The sequence below is a fragment of the Tauraco erythrolophus genome, chromosome 1 (assembly GCF_009769465.1).
Source record: "Tauraco erythrolophus isolate bTauEry1 chromosome 1, bTauEry1.pri, whole genome shotgun sequence".
In the NCBI taxonomy this organism is placed as follows: Eukaryota; Metazoa; Chordata; class Aves; order Musophagiformes; family Musophagidae; genus Tauraco; species Tauraco erythrolophus.
The window spans coordinates 77,063,141-77,076,239 of NC_141465.1; the positions used below are offsets into that span (position 1 = coordinate 77,063,141).

Sequence of the window (13,099 nt, forward strand, 5' to 3'; positions counted from 1 at the left end):
AACTATAAAGTACACACTGAAAATGTTCATCCCTTTCTTGGTCTCCACAAGGCCATTCTTCTGCTACAGAAGATAGTTTCTTCTGAGTTTGGCCTATACCCCAGCTTTTCTCTCAGCCAGGTCATCACTGTGGTAAATGCATCGTCTGCCTTTTTACTCAAAGCAGTTGACGTCAGAGTGCGCAGTTAGTACAAGAGCTAATGTTGCCGTCCGAGAAAGGCTTCACTCTGTTGCCATAGAAAAGTCAGCAGGACCATTTGGAGCACCCTGGGACATCCTGGACCTCTGTATAGTGCCAGAATACAAGACACGCTCCTCTGACATATCACTGGAAAGCCATCTACAGCCCTCTAGGACATCTCAAATAGTATCAGATGCCTCTGTTTGGGCAACTGAATCAAGCCCAAAGACTCAGGTCCTACCCACAGCAAATAAATATTATTATTAAAGTGATGGCCTAATCTAGAAAGTGATCTTAGGGGAAAAAAAAAGCTTTACATGTATCTTGACTTTCATGTGTTGTATCTAGTTGGCTTTTGTTGAGTTTTTTAATTGGCTGGGGGTGGGTACCGTGGGCACTGTTTGACAACAGCCAGAGGGGCTTAGTCTAGCGTCCGACACACTGGATTTTATTTTTTGGCTCGCTGTGAACCAACAGAGAAGGTCCCCAGTAGCTTTGTTAGCTTCTCAATTACAACTGAGCTTTTCTTACAGTCACTGTTATCCTCACAGGAGTCACCAGACTGACCCTGAGTAAGCTCCTTTCCTGACAACATGTAAGAAGGTACATGAAACCCTTCAGTCAGAGGTATAGCTTCACTGCAGAGTGCTTAAGGTCCAAACTGAATTTCAAACTACAGTAAACTAGGTTTTTACAAAGTTTAAAAGGTGCCTGGCCTGCGGTGCATGCAGGTGAGGTGGCAGCAGCGCACCTGATGAGCTGCTAGCCCAAGCGATCCACGCAGCTGCCAGGACCTCTCATTTAAGCCAAACAAACTCTAGAGGAGGCAAAGGGTATGTCTGCACTGTGGTGATGGCACCAAGTTGTCTTTCAGCTAGGAGCACGGCACTGTGCAGTGCTGTGGAGCAACACACAAACCTGCAACATTGCAGAGAGCAGGATGGCTCCGTTGGCCCCTTGAGCCATCAAGTGCACACAAGAGTGTTGCACCAGAGCTGCTACGTCTCCCATACATTTCCACAGTTTTCTACTTCTTTCTTTTTTACTCCTCAATGATTTGTCTTTCCAAGTGTTGGGACTATCTGACTTTTGGGGTGTTGTCCCCAAGACCCTGCCATACAGCTCATGGACAAAGCAGATGAGAAGACAGTTTCTTCTCCCCGTTACTAATTTCTTCTTTGTTGTAGTCAAGTCCTTGCAGGAATCTAATCCTGGGTGGCACAGCATGCCCACAGCCACCAGAAACACATCAATGTGGAAGGAAACAGGTGCTTATGACTTCCTATGACATTTCAGTTGTGTGACAGGTACTTCATAGCAGGCTTCCAACAGTATGTTCCAACATCTCTAAAACCACAGCAGCTTTCCTTTTATTGCAATGGGTTTCTAACACAATCCATGTCCTCAAAACCAAAGTGCTAGTCTTTGTATGAGGACATACAAGCTGGGAGAGAGGTATGGCTGTCAAACAGACTTGCAAATAAACTCCTCAATTCTTACTGTGTTTGGTTTTTTAGATTTCAAATATCCTTCCAGTGCTGGGGAGGACCTTGACTAAGCCAAACCTGAGTCTCGTCTCCACTAGGCTTCTACACCAGGAAGCTCGAGGTATCTGAACACAACCCTGTCGTTTGTATTGATGATGCAGTCGAAGTATAACAGCTTGGGAAGAACAGCTGACGCCTGAGTTGATAGAAAGCTACACACACAGGGCCAAGGGAAAAAAAAAGAGCCTGCAATGAAAGAGGAACCACCTGCCAGAAAAATAAAGGAGTAGGTGGGGAGACCTGGAGAGAGCAAGCCTGTGGGAACAGTGACCTGAGTTAATAGGGAGCATGGGGGAGGAGTGGGCAGCAAGCAATTGCTCTTGTGTTCAAAATCCTAGCGATGAGATGAGTCAGAGACTGATTGAATTCTGCCTTCACTACACCCACAGACCAGTTATTATAAAGCTTAGGGGAGCATGGGTTGGTGCAGCAACAAAAACTACGCAGTGACTTGAAGGGTAGATGAAGCACACCAAAGTCCATGAAAATCTGGAGAACATCTGCCAAATACTGTGCCCTTTCACACAAGGTTTCCAGCAGCTCTAACTAGTCTGCCTACCTGCTCTTCTTCGTGTAGTAAAACTTCAGACTGATAACCAAGTGGCAGCTGCCTCTGAGATGGAGTATGGCAGACTACTTGGCAATGCTCTTTGCGAGTCTCTGCTGGGGCTTCTGGAAGCAGCAAGCTCCAGGAGTTAACTCAACCCAGCAAGACCACTGCCCATGAACTACTAAATACTTTCTTAGTCCCTCAGAACAACATGATTCAGGGAACAAGTGGAGACCAGTGACGAGTGGTGTTCCTCAGGGGTCAGTATTGGGGCCAGTGCTGTTTAACATCTTTGCTGGGGACATGGACAGTGGGATCAAGTGCACCCTCAGCAAGTTTTCTGACAACACCAAGCTGTGTGGTGTGGCTGACACGCTGGAGGGAAGGGATGCCATCCAGAGGGACCTTGAAAAGTTTTGAAAGGTGGGCCTGTGCAAACCTCATGAAGTTCAACTGGGCCAAGGTCCCGCACATGGGCTGGGGCAATCCCAAGCACAAATACAGGCTGGGTGGAGAATGGATTGAGAGCAGCCCAGAAAAGAAGGACTTGGGAGTGCTGGCTGATGAGAAGCTCAACATAAGCTGGCAATGTGTGCTGGCAGCCCAGAAAGCCAACCATATCCTGGGCTACATCCAAAGAAGCATGAACAGCAGGTCAAGGGAGGTGATTCTGCCCCTCTACTCCGCTCTTGTGAGACCCCACCTGGCTCTGGGGCCTCCAACAGAAGGAAGACACAGAGCTGCTGGAGTCCAGCTGCTGGTCCAGAGGAGGGCCACAAAGATGATCTGAAGGCTGGAGCACCTCTCCTCTGAAGACAGGCTGAGAGAGTTGGGGCTGTTTAGCCTGGAGAAGAGAAGGCTCTGGGGAGACTTTCTAGCAGCCTTCCAGTACAAGAGGGCCTACAAGAAAGCTGAAGAGGGACTTTTCACAAGGTTGTGTAGTAAGAGGACAAGGGGAAATGGCTTTAAACTGAAAGAGGGTAGTTTTTGATTAGATAGAAGGAAGAAATTCTTCCTTCTGAGAGTGGTGAGGCACTGGAACAGGTTGCCCAGAGAAGCTGTGGATGCCCCATCCCTGGTAGTGTTCAAGGCCAGGCTAGATGAGGCTTTGAGCAACCTGGTATAGTGGAAGGTGTCCCTGCCCATGGCAGGGGGGTTGGAACTAGATGATCCTTAAGGTCCCTTCCAACCCTAACCATTCTATGATATTTGTATTACATCCTTTAGTGACTGTTCTTTAACAGATTTTTCTTTCGACCATTTCTGCCCCTACTGCTCATCCTCCTCCGCAGGCCAGGCGACCTGCTCAGGAAGTTCTACCACACCAGAACGGACAGTGAAAGCTGCTGGTAAACACCCTCTCGCTCACATCGGGCAGTCCTCACCGGCCAAAGGAGGCACAAGTTGCTGCAACAGGTGTCTTGCTTGTGAAAGGCATTTGCTCTGACCGCTGAGAGGCTTTGCCACTGAACCACGCAACTGGGAAGAGAGGCTTCCCAAGCCTTCAGAGAGAAGGAAGGTGTGAGTAGCTCAGTGATTGGGCATGCAACTGGGTTCTCCTTTGCAAATGTGACTTACATCAAGTTAAAAGAAGGTGCGCAGGTTTAAAATCTGACAGGAGAGGTGGTGATGAGATACTGGAGACAGCCAGGACAGCTTGGTGCTCTCAGTGCTGCTGCTGAGACACAAACAGGGAAACAAAACAGGGCCTGAAGGAGACACCCAGCTTTTCTAACAGCCTACATAATGAACTTCAACTGGTTCAACTTTCCTGCTTTTCATAGTTCCCATCTGAGGACAGAGGCAGCAGGTTGGGACTTGCTCTTCTGCGCTGACCTGATGGCTGGTGCCCCTCTGCTGCAGTGGCCAGCCCTCGGCTCAGTCCCAGGGGCTCCTGTTCCGCACGGTTAAACACCGCAGGCACAGGGGGTGGGACGTGCCTCTGGACTCAGCTCCAAAACAGATGAGAAATGGCCCTCTAAAAAGAGAGACAAATCCTAGCGAGCAGCACGGCCCCCTCTGCAGTGAGCAAATGTCCACAGCTTTTTTTTTTTTTCAAATGTATTTTTAAAAAGCTAAACATGGTGTAACACAGATTTAAAGGCTTATTTGAGGTTTGTTTGGCTCTCTCCTAACCAATTTAAGGCAAGCTCATGGATTTTTAAGAATGTCCATCCAGCAATTCAGCTAGTTGGATTTTAATCCTACCTTGAGTTAAGCCAGAAGAGCTGGCACGGAGACAACTACGGGAATAGATGGGAGGGAGGCAAACAGGAAAAAGGAAATGTTAAAGGAACTTATGAGTGCTGGGAGATTTATAGGAGAACACTCGAAAATAGAGTTTTTTGCAGAAAACAAACAAGAACAGGTGATTGACAACACAGTACTAAGAGTCTCTAAACTCAGAAATAAGTGGGGTTCTTCAGAAAGATACCCCTTTCTTAAACCCCATTGTATTTCAATTTATGCTAGATGTTGCTGCATAAATTCATATTTTCATCTCGCATTTAATGCAGTTCTTCCCTTTCCTTTGGATCAACTCAAATGGCTGCATGATCACTTGAACAGAGATAAAAAAAGGGAGCTAGCTGTGGCAGGACACGGGATTGGATGTAACCATCTCTTTTTAGCAGCAGCTGACAGTTGCACGGGTTGGGTATAAGGCGAAATATAGTCTCAGGAAATAGGATGGCATAATTTCATGAAGCATCTGACGCCTTGCACTTCATTCTGAGCCAAAAAATTCCCATAGCCTGTAAAAGCAGAACCTTCAGGAATCATACCTGTCACGGGAATAGTATTTTCACAGAATAGATTTAATATCGAGTCTTCTCTCATGAGACTTCATTTGATCTCACTGAGGAGAAACACACCCCTTCCAGAAAAAAGTCAGTGGAAAAAACCCACCCAGGTTCATCCTTCGGACAACTCAAGAGGAGATTCTCTTCTGTCTTTCCAATACAAGAACAGGGGAGTATCCCTGAGACAAGGAGGTCGAAAATGAATAACAGAAGTCAGTTTCCATGCTGTAGGTAATAAAGTTGTGGAAGCCCTCACTGCAGCATGCTGTGGGTGCTGAAAGCGTACATGGTTCAAAAAGCAACAGGACAAATCCAGGGGAAAGATGGTCACTGAGAGCTATTAAGTACAACCATGTCGTGCCCAGCTCTCCATGTCCCTGAGCAGCACGGCACTAGGAGCTAGGAGAGCACTCCTGGAAACCACTACATGTCTGCACATCATCTCCTAAATATCTACCACTGGCCATTACTGGGTCACTGGGCTAAATGGCGCGTTGGTCTGACCAGAGTGGCCACTGCTATTCTGAATACAGAGGAAGCCTACAGAGTTAATTCTCAGTCATCTAAAACTGGCCTTGACTGACACTTTCTCTCCATACCCACACTTTGCAGCAACTCAAAAGCTTCTGCCAGGTGGTGTTCTCAGACTACCTGTAGTTTATTGGACTTTATACAACAAAAAACAGAGGTGAAAAAGAAAGGATACCACCAAACGTGTTGCTCTGCAGAAAGTGTGAGAACTGGACTCTGCATCCCTGCACCTGGAAGGTTTCAGCCTCCAACTTCCATGTCCCAGGAGCCCACAACCAGGGCTATATATAGGCTATATAGCTATAGGGTCAGCCTCTACCTCCCTATCCTGCTGAAACTGGGTCAGTATGCAGCAAAGCAGGCAACATTCATGGGCCCAGAAGGAATAAGTCACTCTGTCACCCAGGAGAAATGAGTTTGCCCGTTTCAGTCATTCTTCCCCACTAGCTGTAGGCACAGCCCTTGAACTCACCTTGTCTTTGAACAGTGTCACACCACATAACTGGGTGATGGGCAGAAATTCAACCAGCTAGGACACTGTAAACACCCATTTAAATGCTTTCTAGTATAGACAAAACTAGCCAATCCCCTCAGCAATATGGTGCTCATCTACAGTCTGTCCAGACTGCCTCACCTGCCAAACGAGAGCAGGTATCGCCCACTTCAAAGCGTGAGAGGAACCCGAGTCCTTGATGTTTGTAAAACATTTAGAGACCCACAAAAGAATCACAGGAAAGCAAATGCCTACGTACTGCATCCCAGCTCTGAGCTCACTCTCTTACAAACAGTCTGCTCACTTTACAAAGACTTTTTTTTTCCCTCCCTCTTTTTCTAAATAGAGCTGAGGCTGTCTGAAACAGATTCTTTTCAGTTCCAGATATTTCAAAGTGGATGTTCCTAAAATTTCTTTTTTTTCCTGGAACTTGGTAAACAGGTCTCTGTGTACAGCTTTCAACTACCTTTTATTCTGTGGTGCCAAATGAGACCAGATAGGCATATTCTTAAAAGGCTTTCATGAAAATGCAAATGAACAGTTCATTCTAGTCTGCTGGCTCAATAAATAGAACAGTTCGAAGTGTTTAGACACTAGTAAATAGAGAAAAAAAATTACAGAAAAAGCCATCTGTAGCCCTAAAGAAGCTTTCGTTTTCTTCTTACCACCATAAAACTTGCAATGACAGTATCTTCAAGATACCTCCTGTTATCTTTATTAGCTTAGACAACATATCCTCCTAGTAGCTGACCTGCAGAAAGGGTGTAAATCTAAGTCGAGAAATAACACCCGAATTTAAAACCCAGACTTGCCTGAAAACATGAGAGTCAACTCCCTGCAAAGTGCACATGATCATATTTTCTCATCTGCCAAGCTCTTCCCCCTCTCCCCCTCCTAGATGTCACAATTCATTTTAATGTTCATTTTTTTAATTCCAGCTCAAATACAGCAGTGTTGCGCGTTCCTGTCCCCAGACATTATATTATATATTTGTACTCCTTTGAAGTATTTTGTCCTTTACTACTTGCAGAACAAGAAAGCCTTGAAAAAGTTTGCTTACAGTGTCCAACTTGCAGGGATCTAAATGGGATCTATTAAGTGTTATACATCCAGATTCTTCACTTTTAAATCAAGCTACTTAAACCCACCAAGAAGTATAAAAATATAAACAAAGCAGTTCCCAAAATTCAAACTTTCCAGTTAGACAGGCCTCTTCACAGACCCTTCCCACTGCTTAAACACTGCAGCATCCTAAGGGGAGCCTGTAAGGGCCCCCAAAAGGCTTTGGGACGCTCTGAGGCAGCAGATGAGGCTTTGGCTCTGGCAGTGCTTTCTCAGCATCCTCCACCTTCCTGCCCACCGGCAGGGCTCTGGGCTTCACCATGGAGTACCCCTTCATTCACTTCAGACACAGCCAACCAGATCAGCTTGGAGAAACTTTTATCCTCGCATTAAGATCAGTGAGGCCACTTGTCCAGTGCAGTTTTGGGTATGCACACGTGGCCACACCAGCTGGCCGAGTCACGGAGGGCTTCTGCTGGAGGGAGCCCCATTGCTGGAGGTGATGCTATGACTGGTTAACAGTCACACATCTGCCCGACTGCGGCATCCATCACCTGCACAGGAATGACCCATCTACACTCTCCTAACCCCCAAAAGTGCCCTGTTTAGGACTGACCAGGCTGTGTCCTTCACCAAAGAGCGAGAAACAAATGTCGAGCCGCATCTCAGAAGCCTGTGCGGCAGAACCTTGGCTTGAAATCAGCAAGTTTCTGGCCTGAATCTGAACCAGGCTCATTAAATCTTCAGCTATTTCTGTCTAGCCTGGAGCATCTCACAGATGAAGGATATTCAGAGCCCAGACAGTCTTCAACAGTGAACATTTTGAATCCTTAAAACTGTAATCAGTCCACTGGGTTGTTGTTGCAACTTTTGCTGGGTTTAAAGTGAACTGTTGCAAAGACAGGTATTCAGAGCCAAAAATTCCTTCAGAGTTAAAAGCAAACAGGATCTGTTAAATTCCGTTGACCTTTTACTGGCAACCAAACAGACCTACAAATACATTTCTTCAACACAGGAAAATTTGGATTCTGATGCAATCATGTTACCGCAGAAGCCTGGCCTACGGCCACAGCACTATAACCGGCAGAAGTAACTCAGTGCTGTGCTGGTCCCACACAACCCCTCTCCCTCTGTCAGAAGCAGCTACAACTACTTAGGTTTAACCACAATCAATTTCCCAAGCTGGTGCACCGCACAATCGGAGACAGCGGTGGGAGCACAAAGGAAGATGTGGCATGGCATGGAGGCAGGTGTCCCTGGCTGGGATTACTTCCTTCAGTCCCAATGCCAGCTTTTGCTAGCTTAGAACAACCCTGAGGCTATGAGCAAGTAAGCGTGAAGATACTTCTGGTCACACAATCACAGGATAGTTGAAGTCGGAAGGGATCTCTGGAGGTCATCTGATCCAACCCCTTGCTCAAGCAGGGCTACGTAGAGTCGACTGCCCAAGGACCACATCCAGACAGCTTTTGAATATCTCCAAGGATGGAGACTCCACAATCTCCCTGGGCAACCTGTGCCAGTACTCAGTCACCCTCACAGTGAAAAAGTGTTTCCTGATGTTCTGAGGGAACCTCCTGTCTTTCACCTCGTGCCCATTGCCTCTGGTCCTGTCACCAGGCACCACTGGAAAGAGCCTGGCTCCCTGCTCTTTGCAGCGTCCCTTCAGGTATTTTACATATATTGCTGAGATCCCCCTTGAGCCTTGTCTTCTCCAGGCTGAACAGCCTCAGTTCTCTCAGCCTCTCCTCATAGGAAAGACACTCCAGACCCTTCATCATCTTTGTGGCCTTTTGCTGGACTCTCTCCAGTAGCTTCGCACTAGTACTTTGGTAGTCTGAATCAGCTGGCAGATACTGGTACCATGCTTCCTCGTCTGTCCTGGAAACCTGGAAAGAAGGCAGCATGTCCCTTCCTCAAACAGGGGCTCTTCTGGTCTATCAGTGCATAAAGGAGAGCGTGGCTCAGAGTGCTGTATCTTGTGTTTAACTGATCTCTTAGGGAGCAGCTGTAACTACCAGGCATCACCTAAACGTAACACACACCTCAATCTGAGACTAAAAAAATTCTGTGTCTTCTCTGGGTTGGAAGACATTTATTCAAAGAAACTCGAAGTATTCACCATAATTTATTTTTACAGCAGGTACCAAACCAAGACAGTTGAAACACTAAGTCTCCAAAGCTCTAGATATTATGTAAATAAACTCTAAATAATTGCCTGCATTAAAGTGTGGTTCAGTGTTCAGCAAGGAAAACAGCTCCTGTTTTTTTTTAATTAAATTCTGATTTTATCTATAATTCTAGACTGTTCTGTTTGTTTATACATGAAACATTATCCTGCTTGTTGAGTGCCAAAGCGTTATTCTGAAACTGTATGATTAACACCAGTGCTTCCGAACACTATGAATCAAATAGATTTGTGTGACTAACAGCCCAAGTCCTTCAATGGGCAGTGTATGCAAACCGAGGTAACCTGGCACATCCTTGTCGTACCTACAGTGATTTACAAACACCCCGCCAAATAACGAAGGTAATGGATGCAAGGATACCAGCTGACACAGCCAAGAGCCACACACTCGCAATGATCCCCAAAAGTTTTTATGCACCGAGGGGTCAGGCAGCACTTCAAAATGCATGGCTCCAACTCACGCTCGGCGATGAGGAGCTGTGGCAATTGAAGATGTTGTCATCCGGTTATGGAATGTGTCTCTACCAGCAGCAGGGTGGGTGGGAAGAAACTGGTACCCCTGCCTCTGCTGCTTCAGGCCACAGCTTGGTTTCTTGGTATAATCCCATCTTTACCGCCAATTTAACCCAACAGACTCAACAAGAAAATGCAAGACAGGAGACCGAGGAGAATGCTACCTTCTGCCGGCTGGGAAGAGAGGGATGATGGGCAGCGAGATGGAGTAGCAACACTTCAACCACCAGATCCGGGCTGGAGCGAGCTGGCCCCTTGGAGCAGATGCCCTCCCACACTAGGACAAAACACGCTTGCTTGCTTTGACTACATTTTTTACAGGGTTTTGGACTTCTCTACACTGAGCAATGATGCTGGTTGCCAGTAAGTTATTCACAACGATCCCTCAGGATTTCTCTTCACGGTATTATTAGCTTAGGCTGTGACTCCAGTTTTGATTTACGGGCGATAACCATCCCTGAACAAAAGTCTCCAGCTTGAATAACCGGCACCCCTGCTGCGAGTGCCCTATGCTGCCAGGGAAAGCGATGCTATCCTCGGGCAGCAAGGACAGGCGCATCGCCGCTTGGGCCAGGATGATGCAGGGGCTGCCCCTCTTGCACTACAAACCCACCACCCTGCCAGCCCAGGGGTGACCGAGCCCTGCTGCCCACCTCCAGCCTCCCAGCCCCAAGTCTTTACAACAGTTAAAAACTGTATTTAATAAAAACTTCTACTGACTTGCTTATTTTTTGTAAAAGCTGATTATTACAAATTTGCCGCAGACACTAGCCTGCCGGTTTAAGGAAAAAAAAAAATTATCCCATTGGCAGGCAACCAATATACAAGAACAACTACAAAGAAGCTGTTACAGTTTATCGTGCAGTAATCCATGGATTAAGGTCATTAATAGCACTCGATGACATACTGCCATGACTCCCAAGGTGCTGTTCTGGCTTGCAGGATATACAGTACGTAACCCCCTCACAAACATTTCCACTGAGTTACGTTCTTCTAAATCTTCCAAAGAAGAGAAGAAACGAGAAAACCGAGAAGAAAGATGCCTAGCACAATGTCTTGCATTGCACCAAAAAAAATTACAAGGAAAATAAATTAAGATTTTCAAATAACACTGAATTTTCTTCTTATTCACGCCAATGTTTTCACAGTATGAGAGTTCTCGGTGAGTAACTGAAATTTTGATCTACAGAGCTGAATTTAAAAAGCAAGCCAAGACATCCTCCCATGCCCAAAAGACAAAGCCACAACTAAAACTTTCAAAATAAAATATGAAATGCTCAATTTTGCCCTTTAATTTTTTATATGAAATAAGCTTTTTCCTTCTGTCGACATGAGAACACAAATGTATCATCACGGAAAACACTGTGTACTCCCTAAATCCCACGGGGTCATTAATCTTCTTTTATGCAGTACACGAAGTATTTTCACAGAACTTTTAAAATAGTTTTCTAAAGCATGCTTGATGTCATTAAGAAGGCAGGAGAAGTTGATAGCCTAACAAAATAACTGCTAAATATCTTCCAAAGGACAGAATCTCTTCACTCTGTTCTAAACTTATGCTATCTGCTATCCATACATGTAATTATCAATACTATTAATTTATCTGAGAGTCCTCAATATGAGAGGTATACAACCCGTTGTGTCAAAACTGAAGTAATGGGCAGACTTTTCTTACTTCTGTGGATTTAAATGAAAGAATCTGCATCCTTTCCATATGATTTGTTTCATTAGGACTCTGGTAATGTCCCAGTACTATGTCACTATGTATTTTCATTTGCTGTGAAACAATGATAATTCATAAAACGTATGGAGAGGAGAACACAATTGTCGCACCAGCTGTAAGCAATCCTGTACCCCACAGTCATGCAATTTTTGTAAACAACATATTGACACTGGAAAATAAAATCCTTTGAAAGAAATATTTTCAAAGCTTCAATAAATACAAGTTATGACAAATAATATTTGTATTAATATACATCTTACCAAGAACAAATCACTCTGATTAATCTAGTTTAGTTGTAACTCATAATTCCACATTTTACTTCCAGTACAACACATGACCATTTGCACTACACATGCAGGGTTTTTTTTCTTACCTTTAAGGAATCAAAGCAGGCAATCACTCTTCCATTTTCAACCTGGCAACTTTTAGGGGGGTGTGCAAATTTGCATTCTTCATCAGAGCGCGAACAAGTTCCTCTCTGAAATTGCCTGCACACTTCTAATGTTAGCCACTTTGTATCTCTTACAGGAGCAACATTCAAAGCCATGATGGAAAGCTGATTTTGAATTTGTAAATTGCTGTCAAGTTAATTATGCTGAAGAAATTTCCAAAGGTAATGAAGAAGGGAAGGGAGAGAAAAAGGGAAAAAAAACACAGAAAAAAAATAATTTCAATTGAAAAGAAAGTTAAAAAAAAAAGTGAGGGACAGTTAACGATGTCCAATGCACACAAAGCAGAACAAACAGAGAAAGTTTTATCAGCAAGCAGTCACTCATCAATCATTAAGTCCCGCTGGCAGACTTTTGGCTGGGGAAAACCATGCTCAGTTGCATTTCTGTCTGTAAAACACGTGGGCTTGTTGATTGTATCACGGATGCACCAGTTTTAAGCCAAGGTCCTTCAATGCAATGGCACTCCTTGATAGAATGTTAATTCTCTGACAGTTGCTTGCTGGCCTTGATTACACAAGAAAAGCAATGCAGTCATTTGTTCATGTCCCAAGAATAACAATAGTTGTTGCTGTTCTTTTTCTGCTTTCAGTTTCCCATCAACTAATTGGCAAATCGAGATAGCTGAGGTATCTTCTGCCAGGTGCAAGGTGAAGGCAATGTCTGGCTGGCAAAGACAGGATTTTGAGAACACGGGCGCAGCAGTCCTCGCTCATAAAAGTGACTTGACAAAGGCACTTTTTAAGTCACTGACCTGACAAAACAAATACAGTATCAGTTCACGTGCAACTCATTCAAATCAACACTATGAAATCAACACTACAAAACCTATCATCCCTTTTGATCAGATATTATTAAATATACTGCCAATGCTTACTTGCATTTCTTTTTACCAAAGCAAATCAGCCTCTTCTTGAAGTTACGCATGACAAGGGAATAACCAGTTGAAACACGTATTGCAGTAATATTCTAGGCAGCAATCCAAAAGTTAGGAATGATTTAAATAGATGAATGTGGCAGACACAATAATTAGGCATGCCGGCTGTGAAACAATTCAATCT

General features: G+C 44.9%; 1 protein-coding gene across 9 annotated transcripts in view; it reads right to left on the reverse strand.

The window, feature by feature from the left end:
- Positions 1–12,136, reverse strand: part of MBNL2 (muscleblind like splicing regulator 2) — a 72,082-nt gene extending 59,946 nt beyond the window's left edge. For all 9 annotated transcript variants that reach the window (XM_086611266.1, XM_086611230.1, XM_086611256.1 and 6 more), the window contains exon 1: positions 11,963–12,136. In XM_086611266.1, the coding sequence (XP_086467392.1) occupies positions 11,963–12,136 (174 nt within the window). The remainder of the gene's footprint in view (positions 1–11,962) is intronic.
- Positions 12,137–13,099: the final 963 nt, after the last annotated feature.